At 41.0% G+C, this 24,023-nt stretch overlaps 1 protein-coding gene across 1 annotated transcript in view; it reads left to right on the top strand.

Moving 5' to 3' along the window:
- The window catches only part of LOC139745968 (uncharacterized), a 172,783-nt gene extending 149,075 nt beyond the window's left edge, over positions 1-23,708 (top strand). The window contains exons 8-9 of the mRNA XM_071656708.1: positions 19,099-21,371; positions 21,628-23,708. Of these exons, the coding sequence (XP_071512809.1) occupies positions 19,099-21,371; positions 21,628-22,059 (2,705 nt within the window). The 3' untranslated portion in view covers positions 22,060-23,708. The remainder of the gene's footprint in view (positions 1-19,098; positions 21,372-21,627) is intronic.
- Positions 23,709-24,023: the final 315 nt, after the last annotated feature.

Here is a 24,023-nt window from a genome sequence, read left to right as displayed (position 1 = left end):
AATTATTGTGTTTCATTTTCCCTTGGCGAAGGTTCTAGGAGCATTGAAGAATGTGTGGAAGGCAAGAACATTATCTTGGAAAGCAAAACTAGGTATGTTTGAAGGAATAGTAGTTCTGACAATGTTATATGGTTGCGAGGCACGGGCTATAGACTGGGTTGTGCGGATGAGGGTGTATGTGTTGGAAATGAAATGTTTGAGGACAATATGTGGTGTGAGGTGGTTTGATCGAGTAGATAATTAAAGGGTAAGAGAGATGTTTGGTAATAGAAAGAGTGGGGTTGAGAGAGAGCAAAAGAGGGTGTGTTGAAATGGTTTGGACACATGGAGAGAATGAGAGAGGAAAGATTGACAAAGAAGATATATGTGTCAGAGGTGGAGGGAACAAGAAGCGGAAGACTAAATTAGAGGTGAAAGAATGGAGTGAAAAAGATTTTGAGTGATTGGGGCCTGAACATTCAGGAGGGTGAAAGGCTTGCAAGGAATAGAGTGAATTGGAATAATGTGGTATACTGGGGTTGATATGCTGTCACTGGATTGAAGCAGGCCATGTGAATCATCTGGGGTAAACCTTGGAAAGTTTTGTGGGGCCTGGATGTGGAAAAGGAGCTGTGGTTTTGGTCCATTACACATGACAGCTAGAGACTTGAGTGTGAACAAATGTGGCCTATTTGTCTTTTCCTGGCACTACCTCGCTGGAAGGGGGGGTTGGGGGGGATGCAATTTCATGTGTGGCAGGGTGGCACATGTACATGTGTATATATATGTATATGTCTGTGTATGTATATACGTATGTATATATGTGTGTGTGGACGTGTTTGTATATACATGTGTATTTGGGTGGGTTGGGTCATTCTTTTGTCTGTTTCCTTGTGCTACCTCACTAACATGGGAGACAGTGACAAAATATGATAAAAAAAAATAGAAATAAGAAAATAAAGAAAATATGTGTGTGTATGTAGGTGGTTGGGACATTCTTTGTCTATTTCTTTGTGCTGCCTTGCTGACGTGAGAAAAAGCGTTTAAGTATAATGTAAATAAATGAGAGGCAAGTGTTTTGGGAGCAGCTGAGTGAGTGTCTAAGCAGCTTTGATGCATGAGACCGGGTTATAGTGATGGGTGATTGGAATGTAAAGATGAGTAATATGGCAGTTGAGGGTATAATTAGTGTACACAGGGTGTTCAGTGTTGTAAATGGAAATGGAGAAGAGCTTGTGCATTTCTGCACTGAAAAAGGACTGGTGATTGGGAATACCTGGGGATAGGGGAGAAAGAATACTTCCCACGCATTCCTCATGTGTCGTAGAAGGCAACTAAAGGGGACGGGAGCGTGGGGCTGGAAACCCTCCCCTCCTTGTATTTTAACTTTCTAAAAGGGGAAACAGAAGAAGGTGCCGTGGGGAGTGCTCATCCTCCTCGAAGGCTCATAATGGGGTGTCTAAATGTGTGTGGATGTAACCAAGATGAGAAAAAAGGAGAGATACGTATGTTTGAGGAAAGGAACCTGGATGTTTTGGCTCTGAGTGAAACGAAGCTCAAGGGTAAAGGGGAAGAGTGGTTTGGGAATGTCTTGGGAGTAAAGTCAGGGTTTAGTGAGAGGACAAGAGAAAGGGAAGGAGTAGCACAACTCTTGAAACAGGAGTGGTGGGAGTATGTGATAGAGTGTAAGAAAGTAACTCTAGATTGATATGGGTAAAACTGAAAATGGATGGAAAGAGCTGGGTGATTATTGGTGCATGTGCACCTGGGCACGAGAAGAAAGATCATGAGAGGCAAGTGTTTTGGGAGCAGCTGAATGAGTGTGTTAGTGGTTTTGATGCACGAGACCGGGTTATAGTGATGGGTGATTTGAATGCAAAGGTGAGTAATGTGGCAGTTGAGGGAATAATTGATATACATGGGGTGTTCAGTGTTGTAAATGGAAATGGTGAAGAGCTTGTAGATTTATGTGCTGAAAAAGGACTGATGATTGGGAATACCTGGATTAAAAAGCGAGATATACATAAGTATACGTATGTAAGTAGGAGAGATGGCCAGAGAGTGTTATTGGATTATGTGTTAATTGATAGGCGTGCGAAAGAGAGACTTTTCGATATTAATGTGCTGAGAGGTGCAACTGGAGGGATGTCTGATCGTTATCTTGTGGAGGCAAAGGTGAAGATTTGTAGAGGTTTTCAGAAAAGAAGAGAGAATGTTGGGGTGAAGAGAGTGGTGGGAAGGAGACTTGTGTGAGGAAGTACCAGGAGAGACTGAATACAGAATAGAAAAAGGTAAGAACAAAGGAGGTAAGGGGAGTGGGGGAGGAATGGGATGTATTTAGGGAAGCAGTGGCATGAGAAGCGTGGGAGGTGGGCAGATTAGAAAGGGTAGTGAGTGATGGGATGAAGAAGTAAGATTATTAGTGAAAGAGAAGAGAGAGGCATTTGGACGATATTTGCAGGGAAATAATGCAAATGAGTGGGAGATGTATAAAAGAAAGAGGCAGGCGGTCAAGAGAAAGGTGCAAGAGGTGAAAAAGAGGGCAAATGAGAGTTGGGGTGAGAGAGTATCATTAAATTGTAGGTAGAATAAAAAGATGTTTTGCAAGGAGGTAAATAAAGTGCGTAAGACAAGGGAACAAATGGGAAATTCAGTGAAGGGGGCTAATGGGTAGGTGATAACAAGTAGTGGTGATGTGAGAAGGAGATGGAGTGAGTATTTTGAAGGTTTGTTGAATGTGTTTGATGATAGAGTGGCAGATATAGGGTGTTTTGGTCGAGGTGGTGTGCAAAGTGAGAGGGTTAGGGAAAATGATTTGGTAAACAGAGAAGAGGTAGTAAAGGCTTTGCGGAAGATGAAAGCAAGCAAGGCAGCGGGTTTGGATGGTATTGCAGTGGAATTTATTAAAAAAGGGATGACTGTGTTGTTGACTGGTTGGTACGGTTATTTAATGTATATATGATTCATGGTGAGGTGCCTGAGGATTGATGGAATGCTTGCATAGTGCTGTTGTACAAAGGCAAAGGGGACAAAGGCAAGTGCTCAAATTACAGAGCTATAAGTCTGTTGAGTATTCCTGGTAAATTATATGGGAGGGTATTGATTGAGAGGGTGAAGGCATGTACAGAGCATCAGATTGGGGAAGAGCAGTGTGGTTTCAGAAGTGGTAGAGGATGTGTGGATCAGGTGTTTGTGAGAAATACTTAGAAAAGCAAATGGATTTGTGTGTAGCATTTATGGATCTGGAGAAGGCATATGATAGAGTTGATCGAGATGCTCTGTGGAAGGTATTAAGAATATATGGTGTGGGAGGCAAGGTGTTAGAGGCAGTGAAAAGTTTTTATCGAGGATGTAAGGCATGTTTACGTGTAGGAAGAGAGGAAAGTGATTGGTTCTCAGTGAATGTAGGTTTGCGGCAGTGGTGTGTGACGTCTCCAATGGTTATTTAATTTGTTTATGGATGGGGTTGTTAGGGAGGTGAATGCAAGAGTTTTGGAAAGAGGGGCAAGTATGCAGTCTGTTGTGGATGAGAGAGCTTGGGAAGTGATTCAGTTGTTGTTCACTGATGATACAGCGCTGGTGGTTGATTCATGTGAGAAACTGCAGAAGCTGGTGACTGAGTTTGGTAAAGTGTGTGAAAGAAGAAAGTTGAGAGTAAATGTGAATAAGAGCAAGGTTATTGGGTACAGTAGGTTTGAGGGTCAAGTCAGTTGGGAGGTAAGTTTGAATGGAGAAAAACTGGAGGAAGTGAAGTGTTTTAGATATCGGGGAGTGGATTTGGCAGCAGATGGAACCATGGAAGCGGAAGTGAATCATAGTGTGGGGGAGGGGGCGAAAATTCTGGGAGCCTTGAAGAATGTGTGGAAGTCGAGAACATTATCTCGGAAAGCAAAAATGGGTATGTTTGAAGGAATAGTGGTTCCAACAATGTTGTATGGTTGCGAGGTGTGGGCTATAGATAGAGTTGTGCGGAGGAGGGTGGATGTGCTGGAAATGGGATGCCTGAGTACAATATGTGGTGTGAGGTGGTTTGATTGAGTAAGTAATAATAGGGTAAGAGAGATGTGTGGTAATAAAATGAATGTGGTTGAGAGAGCAGAAGAGGGTGTTTTGAAATGGCTTGGTCACATTGAGAGAATGAATGAAGAAAGATTGACCAAGAGGTGGAGGGAACGAGGAGAAGCAGGAGACCAAATTTGAGGTGGAAAGATGGAGTGAAAAAGATTTTGAGTGATCGGGGCCTGACATGCTGGAGGATGAAAGGCGTGCGAGGAATAGAGTGAATTGGAACGATTTGGTATACCGGGGTGGACTTGCTGTCAATGGATTGAACCAGGGCATGTGAAGCATCTGGGGTAAACCATGGAAAGTTCTGTGGGGCCTGGATGTGGAAAGGGAGCTGTGGTTTCAGTGCATAATTACATGACAGCTAGAGACTGAGTGTGAACGAATGTGGCCTTTGTTGTCTTCCTAGCGCTACCTCGCACACTTTAGGGGGGGAGGGGGATGTTATTTCATGTGTGGCAGGGTGGCGATGGGAATGAATAAAGGCAGACAGTATGAATTATGTACATGTGTATATATGTATATACATTAAGATGTATATTTGCGTGTGTGGATGTGTATGTATATACATGTGTATGTGGGTGGGTTGGGCCATTCTTTCATCTGTTTCCTTGCGCTACCTTGCTAACGCGGGAGACAGCGACAAAGCAAAATAAATAAATAGATAAATAAATATGTGAGTAGGAGAGATGGCCAGAGAGTGTTATTGGATTATGTGTTAATTGATAGGAATGTAAAAGAGAGACTTCTGAATGTTTATTTGCTGACAGGGGTAGCTGGAGGGATGTCAGATCACTATCTTGTGGAAAGAAGAGAGAATGTTGGGGAGAAGAGAGAATGTTGGGGAGAAGAGAGGGGTGAGAGTAAGTGAGCTTGGAAAGGAGACTTGTGTGAGGAAGTACCAAGAGAGATTGAGTGCAGAATGGCAAAAGGTGGGAGCAAATGACAAATGAGAGTGAGGGAGGAATATGATGTATTTAGGGAAGCAGTGATGGCTTGCGAAAAAGATGCATGTGGTTTGAGAAAGGTAGGAGGTGGGCAGATTAGAAAGGATAGTAAAGGGTGGGATGAAGTAAGATTGTTAGTGAAAGAGAGAGGCATTTGGATGATTTTTGCAGGGAAGTAGTGCAAATGACTGGGAGATGTTTAAAAGAAAGTGGCAGGAGGTCAAGAGAAAGGTGCAAGAAGGTGAAAAAGAAGGCAAATGAGAGTTAGGGTGAGAGAGTATCATTAAATTTTGGGGAGAATAAAAAGATGTCTTGGAAGGAGGTGAATAAAGTGCATAAGACGAGAAAACAGATAGGAACATTGGTGAAGGGGGCAAATGGGGAGGTAATAACAAGTAGTGATGAAGTGAGAAGATAGAGTGAATCTTTTGAGGGTTTGTTGAATGTGTTTGATGATACATTGGCAGATGTAGGGTGTTTTGGTTTGGGTGGTGTGCGAAGTGAAAGGGCCAGGGAGAATGGTTTTGTAGTTTGGTAGTGAAAGCTATATGGAAGGTGAAAGCCAGTAATGCAGCGAGTTTGGATGGTATTGCAGTGGAATATATTAAAAAAGGGTGTGACTGTGTTGTGATTGGTTTGTAATGTGCTTGAGAATTGGCAGAATGCATGCATAGTGCCATTGTACAAAGGCAAAGGGGATGAAGGTGAGTTTTCAAATTACAGAGTTATAAGTTTGTTGAATATTCCTGGGAAATTGTATGGGAGGGCACTGACTGAGAGAGTAAAAGCATGTACAGATCATCAGATTGGGGAAGAGCAGTGTTGTTTCAGAAGTGGTAGAGGTTGTGTGGATCAGGTGTTTGCTTTGAAGAATGTATGTGAGAAATACTTAAAAAAACAGATGGATTTGTATGTAGCATTTATGGATCTGGAGAAGGCTTATGATATAGTTGATAGAGATGCTTTGTGGAAGGTATTAACAGTATATGGCATTGGAGATAAGGAGATAAGTTGCTAGAAGCAGTGAAAACTTTTTATTGAGGATGTAAGGCATGTGTATGAGTAGGAATAGAGGAAAGTGATTGGTTCCCATTGAATATCGGTTTACGGTAGGGGTGCGTGATGTCTTCATGGTTGTTTGATTTGTTTATGGTTAGGGTGGTTATGGAGGTAAATGCAAGAGTTTTGGAGAGAGGAGCAAGTGAGTCATTTGATATTTGCTGATGATACAGAAGTAGGTGACTGACTTTGGTAAAGTGTGTGAAAAAAGAAAGTTGAGAGTGAATGTGAATAAGAGCAAGGTTGTCAGGTTCACAAGGGTTGAGGGACAAGTTAATTGGGAGGTAAGTTTGAATGGAGAAAACTGGAGGAAGTGAAGTATTTTAGGTATCTTGGAGTGGACTTATCAGTGGATGGAACCATGGAAATGGAAGTGAGGCACAGGTTGGGGGAAGGGGCAAAGGTTCTGGGAGTGTTGAAGAATTTGTGAAAGGCGAGAGCATTATCTTGGAGAGCAAAATGGGTATGTTTGATGGAATAGTGGTTCCGATGATGTTATATGGTTGCTAGTTATGGGATATAGATATGGTTGTGTAAAGGAGGGTGGATGTGTTGGAAATGAAATGTTTGAGGACAATATGTGGTGTGAGGTGGTTTGATCAAGTAAGTAATGAAAGGGTAAGAGAGATGTGTGGTAATAAAAAGTGTGGTTAAGAGAGCAGAAGAGGGTGTGATGAAATGGTTTGGCCATATGGAGAGAATGAGTGAGAAAAAATTGACAAAGAGGATATATGTGTCAGAGGTGAAGGGAAGAAGGAGAAGCAGGAGACCAAATTAGAGGTGGAAGGATGGAGTGAAAAAGATTTTGAGCAATCGGGGCCTGAACATAGAGGAGGGTGAAAGGTGTTCAAGGAATAGAGTGAATTGGTTTATGTGCTGTCATTGGATTGTACCAGGGCATGTGAGAAACTGCAGAAGTTGGTGACTGAGTTTGGTAAAGTGTGTGAAAGAAGAAAGCTGAGAGTATATGTGAATAAGAGCATGGTTATTAGGTACAGTAGGGTTCAGGGTCAAGTCAATTGAGAGGTAAGTATGAGTGGAGAAAAACTGGAGGAAGTGAAGTGTTTTAGATATGTGGGAGTGGATTTAGCTTCGGATGGAACCATGGAAGTGGAAGTGAGTCACAAAGTGGGGGAGGGGGTGAAGGTTCTGGGAGTGTTGAAGAATATGTGGAAGGCGAGAACATTGTTTCGGAAAGCAAAAACGACTTATCTTTGAAGGAATAGTGGTTCCAACAATGTTATATGGGCGATAGATAGGGTTGTGCGGAGGAGAGTGGATGTGTTGCAAATGAGATGTTTGAGGACAATATGTTGTGTGAGGTGGTTTAGTCGAGTAAGTAATAGAAGGATAAAAGAGGTGTGTGGTAATAAAAAGAGTGTGGTTAAGAGAGGAGAAGAGGGTGTATTGAAATGGTTTGGTCACTTGGAGAGAATGAGTGAGGAAAGATTGACAAAGAGGATATATGTGTCGGAGGTGGAGGGAACGAGGAGAAGTGGGAAACCAAATTGGAGGTGGAAGGATGGAGTGAAAAAGATTTTGAGCGATTGGGGCCTGAACATGCAGGAGGGTGAAAGGCATGCAAGGTATAGGATGAATGGAACGATGTGGTATATTGGGATTGATGTGCTGTCAATGGATTGAACAAGGGCATGTTCATTACTTACTCGATTAAACTACCTCACACCACATATTGTCCTCAAACATCTCACCTCCAGCACATCCACCCTCCTCTGCACAACTCTATCTATAGCCCAAGCCTTGCAACCATTGTTGGAACCAATATTCCTTCAAACATACCCAATTTTGCTTTCCAAGATAACGTTCTCGACTTCCACACATTCTTCAATGCTCCCAGAACTTTCGCCCCCTCCCTCACCCTATGATTTACTTCTGCTTCAATGGTTCCATCCGCTGCCAAATCCACTCATCTAAAACACTTCACTTCCTTCTGCATTTTCTCACCTGTATCATCAGCGAACAACAACTGACTCAATTCTGTTGCGGATGAGAGAGCTTCTCTCATCTGCAACAGACTGCATACGTGTCCTTCTCTCCAAAACTCTTGCATTCACCTCCCTAAGAACCCCATCCATTAACAAATTAAAGAACCATGGAGACATCACGCACCCCCGCCGCAAACCTACATTCACTGAAACCAATCATTTTCCTCTCTTCCTACACGTACACATGCCTTGCATCCTCGATAAAGACTTTTCACTGCTTCGAACAATTTGCCCCCCACACCATATATTCGTAATACCCTCCACAGAGCATCTCTGTCAACTCTATCATATGCCTTCTCCAGATCCATAAATGCTACATACAAATCCAGTTGCTTTTCTAAGTATTTCTCACATGCATTCTTCAAAGCAAACACCTGATCCACACATCCTCTACCACTTCTGAAACCACACTGCTCATCCCCAATCTGATGCTCTGTACATGCCTTCACCGTCTCACTCAATACCCTCCCATATAATTTCCCAGGAATACTCAACAAACTTATACCTCTGTAATTTGAGCACTCACTTTTATCCCCTATGCAAGCATTCCGCCAATCCTCAGGCACTTCACCATGAGTCATACATACCTTAAATAATCTTACCAACCAGTCAACAATACAGTCACCCGCTTTTTTGATAAATTCCACTGCAATACCATCCAAACCCGCTGCCTTGCCAACTTTCATCGTCCTCAAAGCTTTTACCACCTCTTTTCTGTTTACCAAATCATTCTCCCTAACCCTCTCACTTTGCACACCACCCTATATCTGCCACTCTATCATCAAACTCATTCAACAAACCTTCAAAATACTCCTCCTCCTCACATCGCCACTACTTGTTATCACCTCCCCATTACCCCCCTTCATTGATGTTCCCACTTGTTCCCTTGTCTTACACACTTTATTTACCTCGTTCCAAAACATCTTTTATTCTCCCTAAAATTTAATGATACTCTCTCACCCCAACTTTCATTTGCCCTCTTTTTCACCTTTTGACCTCCTGCCTCTTTTTTTTTTTTTTTTTCATTTTTTTGTCATTTGCATTATTTCCCAGCAAAAATCTTCTCTTTTACTAATAATCTTACTTCTTCATCCCACCACTCACTACCCTTTCTAATCTGCCCACCTCCCACGTTTCTCATGCCACAAGCATCTTTTGCACAGCCCTCACTGCTTCCCTAAATACATCCCATTCCTCCCCCACTCCCTTGACGTCCTTTGTTCTCACCTTTTTCTGTTCTGTACTCAGTCTCTCCTGGTACTTCCTCACACAAGTCTCCTTCCCAAGCTCACTTACTCTCACCACTCTCTTCACCCCAACATTCTCTCTTCTTTTCTGAAAACCTCTACAAATCTTCACTTTCGCCTCCACAAGATAATGATAAGACATCCCTCCAGTTGCACCTCTCAGCACATTAATATTCAAAAGTCTCTCTTTCACGCGCCTATCAATTAACACATAATCCAATAACGCTCTCTCGCCATCTCTCTTGCTTACATATGTATTCTTATGTCTATCTCTCTTTTTAAACCAGGTATTCCCAATCAACAGTCCCTTTTCAGCACATAAATCTACAAGCTCTTCACCATTTCCATTTACAACACTGAACACCCCAAGTACGCCAATTATTCCCTCAACTGCCACATTACTCACCTTTGCATTCAAATCACCCATCACTATAACCCGGTCTCATGCATCAAAACTACTAACACACTCACTCAGCTGCTCCCAAAACACTTGCCTCTCATGATCTTTCTTCTCATGCCCAAATGCATATGCACCAATAATCACCCATCTCTCTACATCCACTTTCAGTTTTACCCATATCAATAGAGTTTACTTTCTTACACTGTGTCACGTACTCCCACCACTCCTGTTTCAGGAGTAATGCTACTCCTTCCCTTGCTCTTGTCCTCTCACTAACCCTTACTTTACTCCTAAGACATTCCCACACCTCTCTTCCCCTTTGCCCTTGAGCTTCGTTTCACTCAGAGCCAAAACATCCAGGTTTCTTTCCTTAAACATACTACCTATCTCTCCTTTTTTCTCTTCTTGGTTACATCCACACATAATTACACACCCCAATCTGAGCCATCGAGGAGGATGAGCACTCCCCGCGTGATTCCTTCTTCTGTTTCCCCTTTTAGTAAGTTAGAATACAAGGAGGGTTTCTAGCCCCCCGCCCCCATCCCCTCTAGTCGCCTTCTACGACACGTGAGGAATACATGAGAGTATTCTTTCTTCCCTATCCCCAGGGAGAGAATATATATATATATATATATATATATATATATATATATATATATATATAACATACAAACCTCCAACAGCCAGGATCGAACCTGGGACCCCTAGTGCAAGAGGCAGGCATGCTAACCGCTAGGCTAAGGGACTGTATAATAGGAAACAACTATTCGAAATACTAAGTACTCGAATGCCCTTCGTCTCACTATGGTGAGCAACGGGGTCTTTCGGTTGTTTCCGAACAGAACACATAGCCAGCTGATAGCGTTTTACCGAACCTGACTGTACAACGCGGAGTTATATGAATACGAATAAAGTGTATATGAACGCGCACCTTCATAAAGTGTATATGAACGCGCACCTTCATAGAACATGTTCTATGAAGGTGCGCGTTCATATAAACTTTATATACACGTTCATATACACTTTATTCGTGTATATATATATATATATATATATATATATATATATATATATATATATATATATATATATATTCATTTATTTGTTTTACTTTGTCGCTGTCTCTTGCGTTAGCGAGGTAGCGCAAGGAAGCAGACGAAAGAATGGCCCACATACACATACATACACGTCCACACACACAAATATACATACCTATACATCTCAACGTATATACATACCTATACATCTCAATATATATATACACTTACAGACATATACATATATACACATGTACATAATTCATACTGTCTGCTTTTATTCATTCCCATTGCCACCCCGCCACACATGAAATAACAACCTCCTCCCCCCTCATGTGCACGAGGTAGCGCTAGGAAAAGACAACAAAGGCCACATTCATTCACACTCAGTCTCTAGCTGTCATGTATAATGCACCGAAACCACAGCTCCCTTTCCACATGCAGGCCCCACAGAACTTTCTATGGTTTACCTCAGACGCTTCACATGCCCTGGTTCAATCCATTGACAGCATGTCGACCCTGGTATACCACATCGTTCCAATTCTCTCTGTTCCTTGCATGCCTTTCACCCTCCTGCATGTTCAGGCCCCGATGACTCAAAATCTTTTTCCCTTCATCTTTTCACCTCCAATTTGGTCTTCCACTCTCCTCGTTCTCCTCCTCCTATATATGTATATATGTATATTTATTTATATTTATATATTTTGCTTTGTCGCTGTCTCCCGCGTTTGCGAGGTAACGCAAGGAAACAGACGAAAGAAATGGCCCAACCCACCCCCATGCACATGTATAGACATACACGTCCACACACGCAAATATACATACCCATACATCTCAATGTACACACACAGACACATACATATATACACATGCACGCAATTCACACTACCTTTATTCATTCTCATCGCCAACTCGCCACACATGGAATAACATCCCCCTCCCCCCTCATGTGTTAGAGGTAGCGCTAGGAAAAGACAACAAAGGCCCCATTCGTTCACACTCAGTCTCTAGCTGTCATGTAAAAATGCCCTTTACACATCCGGGCCTCACAGAACTTTCCATGGTTTACCCAAGACGCTTCACATCCCCTGATTCAATCCATTGACAGCATGTCGACCCCGGTATACCACATCGTTCCAGTTCACTCTATTCCTTGCATGCCTTTCACCCTCCTGCATGTTCAGGCCCCGATCACTCAAAATCTTTTTCACTCCATCTTTCCACCTCCAATTTGGTCTCCCACTTCTCCTCGTTCCCTCCACCTCCGACACATATATCCTCTTGGTCAATCTTTCCTCACTCATTCTCTCCATGTGCCCAAACCATTTCAAAACACCCTCTCTCCATGTGCCCAAACCATTTCAAAACACCCTCTTCTGCTCTCTTAACCATGCTCTTTTTATTTCCACACATCTCTCTTACCCTTACATTACTTACTCGATCAAACCACCTCACCCCACATATTGTCCTCAAACATCTCATTTCCAGCACATCCTACCTCCTGCGCACAACTCTATCCATAGCCCACGCCTCGCAACCATACAACATTGTTGGAACCATACCCATTTTTGCTTTCCGAGATAATGTTCTCGACTTCCACACATTCTTCAAGGCTCCCAGGATTTTCGCCCCCTTCCCCACCCTATGATTCACTTCCGCTTCCATGGTTCCATCCGCTGCCAGATCCACTCCCAGGTATCTAAAACACTTTACTTCCTCCAGTTTTTCTCCATTCAAACTTACCTCCCAGTTGACTTGACCCTCAACCCTCTTATTCACATTTACTCTTAACTTTCTTCTTTCACACACTTTACCAAACTCAGTCACCAGCTTCTGCAGTTTCTCACATGAATCAGCCACCAGCGCTGTCATCAGCGAACAACAACTGACTCACTTCCCAAGCTCTCTCATCCCCAACAGACTTCATACTTGCCCCTCCTCCCAATACTCTTGCATTCACCTCCCTAACAACCCCATCCATAAACAAATTAAATAACCATGGAGACATCACACACCCCTGCCGCAAACCTACATTCACTGAGAACCAATCACTTTCCTCTCTTCCTACACGTACACATGCCTTACATCCTCGATAAAAACTTTTCACTGCTTCTAACAACTTGCCTCCCACACCATATATTCTTAGTACCTTCCATAGAGCATCTCTATCAACTCCAGATCCATAAATGCTACATCCAAATCCGTTTGCTTTTCTGAGTATTTCTCACATGCATTCTTCAAAGCAAACACCGGATCCACACATCTACCACTTCTGAAACCACTCTATCAACTCCAGATCCATAAATGCTACATCCAAATCCATTTGCTTTTCTGAGTATTTCTCACATGCATTCTTCAAAGCAAACACCGGATCCACACATCTACCACTTCTGAAACCACACTGCTTTTCCCCAATCTGATGCTCTGTACATGCCTTCACCCTCTCAATCAATACCCTCCCATATAATTTACCAGGAATACTCAACAAACTTATACCTCTGTAATCTGAGCACTCACTCTTATACCCTTTGCCTTTGTACAATGGCACTATCACGCATTCCGCCAATCCTCAGGCACCTCACCATGAATCATACATACATGATATAACCTTACCAAACAGTCAACAATACAGTCACCCCCTTTTTTAATAAATTCCACTGCAATACCACTGCTTTCATCTTCCGCAAAGCTTTTACTACCTCTTCTCTGTTTACCAAATCATTTTCCCTAACCCTCTCATATATATATATATATATATATATATATATATATATATATATATATATACTTCCCACGTATTCCCTGCTTGTCGTAGGCGACTAAAAGGGAAGGGAGCGGGGGGCTGGAAATCCTCCCCTCTCGTTTTTTTTTTTTTTTTCTTAAAGAAGGAACAGAGAAGGGGACCAGGTGAGGATATTCCCTCTAAGGCCCAGTCCTCTGTTCTTAACCCTACCTCGCTAACGCGGGAAATGGCGAATAGTATGAAATATATATATATATATATATATATATATATATATATATATATATATATATATATATATATTTATATATATATATATATATATATATATATATATATTTATATATATATATATATATATATATATATATATATATATATTATCCCTGGGGATAGGGGAGAAAGAATACTTCCCACGTGTCGTAGAAGGTGACTAAAAGGGGAGGGAGCGGGGGGGTTGGAAATCCTCCACTCTCATTATTTCTTTTTAATTTTCCAAAGAAGGAACAGAGAAGGGGGCCAGGTGAGGATATTCCCTCAAAGGCTCAGTTCTCTGTTCTTAACGCTACCTCGCTAACGTGGGAAATGGCGAATAGTTTGAAAGAAAAGAAAAGAATATATATATATATATATATATATATATATATATATATATATATATATATATATATATATATATATATATATATATATTGTGTGGCGAGGTGGCGATGGGAATAAATAAAGGCAGACAGTATGAATTATGTGCATGTGTATATATGTATATGTCTCTGTGTGTATATATATGTATGTGTATAGTGAGATGTATAGTATGTATATTTGCGTGTGTGGACGTGTATGTATATACATGTGTATGTGGGTGGGTTGGGCCATTTTTTTCGTCTGTTTCCTTGCCCTACCTCGCTTATAGAGGAGACAGCGACAAAGCAAAATAATAGATAAATATGTATATTCCTATGAGTCCACACACATTTAGACACCCCAATCTGAGCCTGCGAGGCCCTCCCCGCGTGACTCCTGTTTCCCCTTGTAGAAAGATAAAATATAAGGAGGGGAGGGTTTCTAGCCCGCCGCTCCCATCCCCATTAGTCACCTTCTACGACACGTGAGGAATGCGTGGGAAGTATTCCTTCTCCCCTATCCCCGAAGATTATATATATATATATATATATATATATATATATATATATATATATATATATAAATTATCACAATTTTGCACGTGATCAAGGTATTCCTATGAGTCCACGGGGAAAATGAAACACAATAACTTCCCAAGTGCACTTTCGTGTAATAATCACATCATCAGGGGAGACACAAGAGAGAAGTATAACAGTCAGTCGATATACAGTTGATATTTCTCTCTTTAGTCTCCCCTGATGATGTGATTATTACTCGAAAGTGCACTTGGGAAGTTATTGTGTTTCATTTTCCCCGTGGACTCATAGGAATACCTTGATCACGTGCAAAATTTTGATAATTTATATATATATATATATATATATATATATATATATATATATATATATATGTATATATATATATATATATATATATATATATATATATATAATCTTCGGGGATAGGGGAGAAGGAATACTTCCCACGCATTCCTCACGTGTCGTAGAAGGTGACTAATGGGGATGGGAGCGGCGGGCTAGAAACCCTCCCCTCCTTATATTTCATCTTTCTACAAGGGGAAACAGGAGTCACGCGGGGAGGGCCTCGCAGGCTCAGATTGGGGTGTCTAAATGTGTGTGGATGTAACCAAGATGAGAAAAAAGGAGATATAGGTAGTATGTTTGAGGAAAGGAACCTGGATGTTTTGGCTCTGAGTGAAACGAAGCTCAAGGGTAAAGGGAAAGAGTGGTTTGGGAATGTCTCTTGAGTAAAGTCAGGGGTTAGTGAGAGGACAAGAGCAAGGGAAGGAGTAGCAGTACTCCTTAAACAGGAGTGGTGGGAGTATGTGATTGAGTGTAAGAAAGTAAAGTTTAGATTGATATAGGTAAAACTGATAGTGGATGGAGAGAGATGGGTGCATATGCACCTGGGCATGAGAAGAAAGATCATGAGAGGCAAGTGTTTTGGGAGCAGCTGAGTGAGTGTGTTAGTAGTTTTGATGCACGAGGTGAGTAATGTGGCAGTAGAGGGAATAATTGGTGTTCATGGGGTGTTCAGTGTTGTGAATGGTAATGGTGAAGAGCTTTTAGTTTTATGTGCTGAAAAAGGACTGGTGATATATGTATGTAAGTAGGAAAGATGGACAGCGAGTGTTTTGGATATTTATGTGCTGAGAGGTTTAACTGGAGGGATGTCTGATCATTATCTTGTGGAGGCGAAGTTGAAGATTTGTAGAGGTTTTCAGAAAAGAAGAGAGAATGTTGGGGTGAAGAGAGTGGTGACAGTAAGTGAGCTTGGGAAGGAGACTTGCGTGAGGAAGTACCGGGAGAGACTGAGTAGAGAAGGGAAAAAGGTGAGAACAAAGGACGCAAGAGGAGTGGGGGAGGAATGGGATGTGTTTAGGGAAGCAGTGATGGCTTGTGCAAAAGGTGCTTGTGGCATGAGAAGCGTGGGAGGTGGGTTGATTAGAAAGGGTAGTGAGTGGTGGCATGAAGAAGTAAGATTATTAGTGAAAGAGAAGAGAGAGGCATTTGGACGATTTTTTTCAGGGAAAAAATGCAAATGAGTGGGAGATATATAAAAGAAAGAGGCAGGAGGTCAAGAGAAAGGGCAAATGAGAGTTAATGTGAGAGAGTATCATTAAATTTTAGGGAGAATAAAAAGATGCTCTGGAAGGAGTTAAATAAAGTGCGTAAAATAAGGGAGCAAATGGGAACTTCAGTGAAAGGGGCTAATGGGGAGGTGATAACAAGTAGTGGTGATGTGAGAAGGAGATGGGGTGAGTATTTTGAAGGTTTGTTGAATGTGTTTGATGATAGAATGGCAGATATAGGGTGTTTTGGTCGAGGTGGTGTGCAAAGTGAGAGGGTTAGGGAGGATGATTTGGTAAAAGCTTTGCGGAAGATGAAAGCCGGCAGGGCAGTAGGTTTGGATGGTATTGCAGTGGAATTTATTAAAAAAGAGGGTGACTATGTATGTATGTATGTGACTGTATGTATGTATGATTCATGGTGAGGTGCCTGAGGATTGGCGGAATGCTTGCATAGTGCCATTGTACAAAGGCAAAGGGGATAAGAGTGAATGCTCAAATTGCAGAGGTATAAGTTTGTTGAGTATTCCTGGTAAATTATGTGGGAGGGCATTGATTGAGAGGGTGAAGGCATGTACAGAGCATCAGATTGGGGAAGAGCAGTGTGGTTTCAGAAGTGGTAGAGGATGTGTGGATCAGGTGTTTGCTTTGAAGAATGTATGTGAGAAATACTTAGAAAAGCAAATGTATTTGTATTTAGGATTTATGGATCTGGAGAAGAGTTGATAGAGATGCTTTGTGGAAGGTGTGGGAGGCAAGTTGTTAGAAGCAGTGAAAAGTTTTTATCGAGGATGTAAGGATGTGTAGGACGAGAGGAAAGTGATTGGTTCTCAGTGAATGTAGGTTTGCGGGAGGGGTGTGTGATGTCTCCATGGTTATTTAATTTGTTTATGGATGGGGTTGTTAGGGAGGTGAATGCAAGAGTTTTGGAAAGAGGGGCATGTATGCAGTCTGTTGGGGATGAGAGAGCTTGGGAAGTTGTTGTTCGCTGATGATACAGCGCTAGTGATTGATTCACGTGAGAAACTGCAGAAGCTGGTGACTGAGTTTGGTAAAGTGTGTGAAAGAAGAAAGTTAAGTAAGAGCAAGTCAATTGGGAGGTAAGTTTGAATGGAGAAAAACTAGAGGAAGTGAAGTGTTTTAGATATCTGGGAGTGTATCTGGCAGCGGATGGAACCATGGAAGCGGAAGTGGGGGAAGGGGCGAAAATTCTGGGAGCCTTGAAGAATGTTTGGAAGTCGAGAACAATATCTCCGAAAGCAAAAATGGGTATGTCTGAAAGAATAGTGGTGCCAACAATGTTGTATGGTTGCGAGGCGTGGGCTATGGATAGAGTTGCGCGCAGGTGGGTGGATGTGCTGGAAATGAGATGTTTGAGGACAATATATGGTGTGAGGTGGTTTGATCGAGTAAGTAATGTAAGGTTAAGAGAGATGGGTGGAAATAAAAAGAGCGTGGTTGAGAGAGCGGAAGAGGTTGTTTTGAAATGGTTTGGGCACATGGAGAGAATGAGTGAGGAAAAATTGACCAAGAGGATATATGTGTCAGAGGTGGAGGGAACGAGGAGAAGTGGGAGACCAAACTGGCGGTGGAAAGATGGAGTGAAAAAGATTATGAGTGATCGGGGCCTGAACATGCAGGAGGGTGAAAGGCGGGCAAAGAATAGAGTGAATTGGATCGATGTGGTATACCGGGGTCGACGTGCTGTCAGTGAAGCGTCTGGGGTAAACCATGGAAAGTTGTGTGGGGCCTGGATGTGGAAAGGGAGCTGTGGTGTCGGGCATTATTACATGACAGCTAGAGACTGAGTGTGAACGAATGTGGCCTTTGTTGTCTTTTCCTAGCGTTACCTTGCACACGTGAGGGGGGAGGGGGATGTTATTTCATGTGTGGCGAGGTGACGATGGGAGTAAATAAAGGCAGACAGTATGAATTATGTACATGTGTATATATGTATATGTCTGTGTGTGTATATATGTGTGTTCCTTGACATGTATAGGTATGTATATTTGCGTGTGTGGACGTGTGGCCATTTCTTTCGTCTGTTTCCTTGCGCTACCTCACAAACGCGGGAGATAGCGACTAAGCAAATATATATATATATATATATATATATATATATATATATATATATATATATATATATATATATATATATATATATATATCATCCATGGGGATAGGGGATTAAGAATACTTCCCACGTATTCCCTGCGTGTCGTAGAAGGCGACTAAAAGGGGAGGGAGCGGGGGGCTGGAAATCCTCCCCTCTCGGTTTTTTTTTTTTTTTTTTTTTTTTTTGATTTTGCAAAAGAAGGAACAGAGGGGGCCAGGTGAGGATATTCCAAAAAAGGCCCAGTCCTCTGTTCTTAACGCTACCTCGCCAACGCGGGAAATGGCAAATAGTTTAAAAGAAAAAGAAAGATATATATATATCTGGGGATAGGGGAGAAAGAATACCTCTTACGTATTCCCTGCGTGTCGTAAAAATCGAGTAAAAGGAGCCAGGTGAACGTTTCCCTCTTTGGCTCAGTCCTCTGTTCTTAACGCTACTTCACTAATGTGGGAAATGGTGAATATGTTTTAAAAAATATACATATCTTGGACCTTTTACATGTAACAAAGTTTTTGCATGTTTGGATGTTAAAGAAAGACCTTCACAATCTCTCCTTTGTGTTCTGTGCTTCAATCTCTCCTTTGTGTTCTGTGCATGGTTGTCCTCTATCTTGATACTACATTTTTTCCTTGTCACTCTTGGTTATTCTTCACATAATTATTTTATGCACATGCTCATACCATCTGAAAGCTGTGTATTCATATTTCTATCTTAAACATTTTATATGATTTTCTGTACAATACTTTTTTTCAGTATGTGCTCGCAAGTTAATGTATATTTTTTTTACAGGTATCGGAGAGTGTGAATTAGACTCAAGGGTGATAAATCCCCTAATTCTTCGACGGCTTCAGCCATCTGGTACAGAAGTGGAAAATGAATTAGAGACGCCAGATTCCCCAAGACCAGGTGTTGAAACACCTGAGGAAACGGAGGATAAAGATGAAATTGAATCTGGAGTTGATGCTGGAGGTGTTAAGATAACAAAGACAACGACAAAGAAGGTAACTAATACTACTACTATAAAAAAGAAGACTTCCAAAACAACATCTGGAAAGGAATTCTCTGTATCCACTGAACGGACATCCTCATCCAGTGGATCTTCTTCTAGTTCATCTTCTTCCTCCAGTTTTTCATCATCATCATCATCTGGTATCAGCAAGTCTGATTTCGATCCTTCTGGTTATGAAGAGGAAGGAAGTGGATTTCACGAAGAGGGTGCTAGAGAGCATGGGAGAACACATACACGAGTCAGTCGTAGGGTTTACTCTTCTTCAGGTGGATCTAAATTTAGGATTAATAACATAGATAATGTGGGAGATGAAGATGGTACTGTTGTTAGTCATCATGAAGAGACTCGTACCTCTTTTGGAGTTTCCCCTGATAACAAAACAAAATTTCATGAAACACATCATGAAAGCAGGAGAGTAACTGTAAAGGAAGAAACTACTGAAGAGGAAATTCCAAGAGGACGATGGAGTGATGGTGGTGGCTACAGACGGACTTATACTGAGACATCCTCTTCAGGTGTTAGGACTTCTGATAGTGTTCCTGAAGATGATCGATTTCATTGGGAGAATCACAGGACTTCTCAGTCAGGTGGAGGTGCACTCGATGCAAATTTTGGTAGTGATACAGATGAGTTGGAGAGGTCTGGTTCTTCAGATGGATATGGTAGGAGATTGCAAGGTGGTGGTCATAGCAGCATATCTGCTAACAGGGGTGAAACCATCAGAACTCATTCTGAAGGTTATGGGGGAAGCGGAAATGATCACTACAGAAAAACTTACAGTGAAGAAACTAGAATAGTTGATGGTGATTCTAGGACACAAACTACTGGAGATGATACAGCCCTAGACAGTGAAGGTATTAGGAGAGTTCACATATATGGAGGAAGGACCGACACTGATAATGATAGGTCTAGTTGGCCAGAAGAATCAGTGGGAAGAGGAGAGTGGAGAACAGAAAGTGGCATACACAGAGTGGATAATGTAAACAGGGCACACCCCACCAGAAGAACAGGGGAGGATGATTTCACTGGGACCCGCACTTATGAATCTAGGGGAAGATTTGGTAATGATTTTAGACATGGTGATGTTGGTGGAAGTGATAGAAGAGTTAGTTCTGGTGGTCAGAGAACTTATACAGATGGCCATGATAGGACTTCAGGTCATGTTGATGGTGACAGCTTTACAAGTGATTCAGGTGACTATGACCACACCACTGACAGAGTGACTATTGATGATAAAGGCAGAAGTCACCATGAACATGACAAAAATCTTGATGATAATGGTTACAGAAGAACCATTTTTGACTGGAATGACAGAGGAAGTCACACAGGCCATTCTCTTGGTCATAAAAGGACTGAAATTATAAGGACAACAGAGTCTCATGGGCATAGAACTGACCAAGACAGAAAGGTTCAGCATAGTTATAATGACCGTGAAAGTTTTGGTGATGTGGATGAGAGAACATATACTGATGATCGAAGTACAGCTGGAGAAATGAATTTCAGAGGTCAGTCTAATGGAGTTCCCAGACCCCAAGGTAATACTTTTAGGGCTGATTCTGATAGGTATGGGAACAGCATGGACTCAAGAATGGATTCTAGCAAGTTGAGAACTACCACATGGGATTTAAGCTCGGGCAGAGGAGGCCAAAATAAAGCTGAATGGAATACCCACTCCACTCATTACCAAAGAAACTTTGACAATTTGGACAACTCTCAAGGACATTTTGATAGCACAAGTAGCTCCTCAGATAGAGGAGTGGATCTTCATGAGTCATTAGTTCCTGATGAAAATGGTACATATACTCGTGTGGAAGTAGATCCCGAAACTGGGAAGACGACAGTTTACACGCGAAGAGTGTATTCTAGTTGGCCTGAAAACTGGGATCGTAGATTTTACAGAGAAGAGGTGTCTGCTTCATCCCCACAAAATGAAGATGAGCAAACAAGACAGCGACGAGATTTGAAACGGATTAAGCGTGAAAAGGAGCTCATTATCAAGCCCCAGGCTGTGACAGATACTCAGACAGGCAAAACAATGCAAGTAGTGAATCTGGTAAGTGAAAACACAGTTGTTGGATTCTTGTTGCTGATACTAGTATATCATTTCCAGAGCAGTCTCTCTGAGTGTGTTTGATGAAAATAGTTTGAGATAGAGCACCAGGAATTATGTGAGCAGAATGCATTGATTAAATTATATAATCAGCTTGAATTACAGATGATATGAAAAATGTAGATTAGGCTTATCTTTTAGAAAAAATGGAAATATTTGAATTGCTTATCAGTGTTGATTATTGGTATGTTTATTTCAGAGATGTGATGGCGATTTCCCAACTGCAAAATGCTTTGTTTTCCGTTGCAACATTCGCAACTTAGGAGCCAGGCAATCAGCAAGTATTCGTATTAAGTCACGACTGTGGAATTCTACATTAGTTGAAGACTATCCTCGTGTTAGCTATGTAAGCATTAAATCAAGGGCCTCATTAATTCTTCCAGAGGACATTCGTGAAGACCAAGATCAGTCTGATGATACTGCCTCAGCTGAGACCTTAGCATATCCTGATTTACTTGATCAACTTCCACCTGAAGAAGTACCCCTCTGGGTAATATTAGTTTCAATTTTTGCTGGACTTTTAGTTCTCATAATTATTGTTTTAATTTTGTGGAAATTAGGTTTCTTTGAAAGAAAGAGGCCAGACCCAACGCTCTCTGGAAATCTTGATAAAGATGCCAATGGATACTAATTTATCCACATGAAAATATGAAATGTTTGTGTTCACTTTCAAGTGCCAATTTATGTTTAGTGTTTTCCTTTTGGAAAAGTGGCTGGTAAATATACTTCCATTAGGTATAATAGAAATTGGTATGTGATTCAGTGCTTGCATGCCGACTTTTTTTGATATCTTGAGAAATGGATAATCATACTTTTTGTAAATCATGAAGTGGTTCTTAAGTCACATTAGAATCAGCACCCAAAAGAACAGAAGATCCACTTCCAGAATTATTAAAGTGAAACTAATTTTGCAGTGCTAGCTACTATCTTGAGTGCCACAACAAATTTGTTGCTGCTGCTGTGTCATGACTGTGATGTTGACTGTGCCTTCCAATCTAAGACTTTTAGGAGGCTGTTCTGTAGCTATTTAGTACTAAATAATTTATGCCATTTTCATATACAATTGCTTTTCTGGAGTGTTTGATATAAAATTTGAGTGAACTTTATGGGAAGAATTATTTGTCAAGATTTTTTTTTTCATACAGTGGGAAAATATAGGTGCATCTGTGTTTTAGATTTTGAGTAAAATGCATAAACACTACCTCTGTAAAAGATTGTAATCCTCTATCAAAATGAGATATGTGAGACAATGCAATTTATAAGATATTTTAAGTGAGACAATGCAATTTATAAGATATTTTAACTACTTTTATCTGGTGTAACCACTGATTGTTCTGGTTTTATCTAAATTGGTTGTTACCTCATTTCAAGCATTTTGATTATGAAAAAATGAATTTCTGTACCTAATAACATTGCCATGAGCATAAATGTGATATTTGAATGGATTTTGAATGCATGGGGTTGTAGCTTTGTGCTGTGAAAGCACATGATAATTTGCATGTGTATATGAGTGTTTGCAAAACGCACCTTAAACTAATTTTGTACTTGGGTGTTCTGCTTTGTGTCTCTTGTTTTGTAAATATGTATAGATATTTGGTGACATAGGGAGTATTTGTTAAAAGCAAAACATATTTTTCTCTGTAGTTTATAGAATGTTGTCTTGAAGCTTTTATAGGGTCTGTTGTAGTTAATGATTCTCATATGTGCGTATCTTTTAGGATCTCACTGTATATATATATATATTTATATATATGGGAAGATTTATATGTGTGATGAAGCTGTGAGGCGGAAGACAAGGTGGCCTGAAAGTGCGGTACTGCCAAGTTAGGGATTGCTCTTTCTTCCCAGGGTGGTATTAATCACATTTATACTGCAGAACCATTTAATGGTATGGTATATATTCTCAGACTTCACATGATTATTTCCCCATTTCTTCATCTTTCTTGTCAGTATATGATTCTCTTTCTTTTCAGGTTTTTCTGCTTTTGCTTGTGTATATTTGCTGAGATAGCCCTCAACTTTACACATTATTATTTCTTTTTGAAAGCAAGAAGCATTTGTTCCTCTAATGTGATAGACAAACCAAACTTCCTGTATCTGAGGAAGATTCAGCATGTGCCACCCTGTTAGGAAGAGGTGTACATGACACAAGAGATGTAAAGCTATTCACTGAGTTCAACTCTTTTCAGTTTATAGTTGATGAGTCTTTATGCAAGATGTGATGTATAATAGTTCAGAGGGGATGAGTGTTATTCCTGTATAATAAATGGTTTAACAAATTCTGAATTCTTTTCTTAATCTTACACTTTGCATCCCTTCATTAGAATTTGTTTATTTATGTGAGTATTGGAAATAAAGTTTTTATGTTTATATCTTCATGTATCACTTTATGTCTCGTACCCTTTCTTATAATGTGCATCTGAAGGAGGACAAGTTTTCTTTAATGGTGTTACTGAAGGGGAAAGAGCTTTCAATCCCTGACGCACTTTCCCGTGCACCAGTGGTCGACCCTACCCAAGCAGACCGGGAGGGAGAGATGGATGTCACCTTAGATATATGCAGCTGCATATATCTGGGCAGTGAAATTGTTGTTGT

Source organism: Panulirus ornatus, chromosome 63 (assembly GCF_036320965.1).
Source record: "Panulirus ornatus isolate Po-2019 chromosome 63, ASM3632096v1, whole genome shotgun sequence".
Taxonomy (NCBI): Eukaryota; Metazoa; Arthropoda; class Malacostraca; order Decapoda; family Palinuridae; genus Panulirus; species Panulirus ornatus.
The sequence above is the reverse complement of the archived record's forward strand: the minus strand, read 5'-3'. Positions and strand labels throughout refer to the sequence as shown.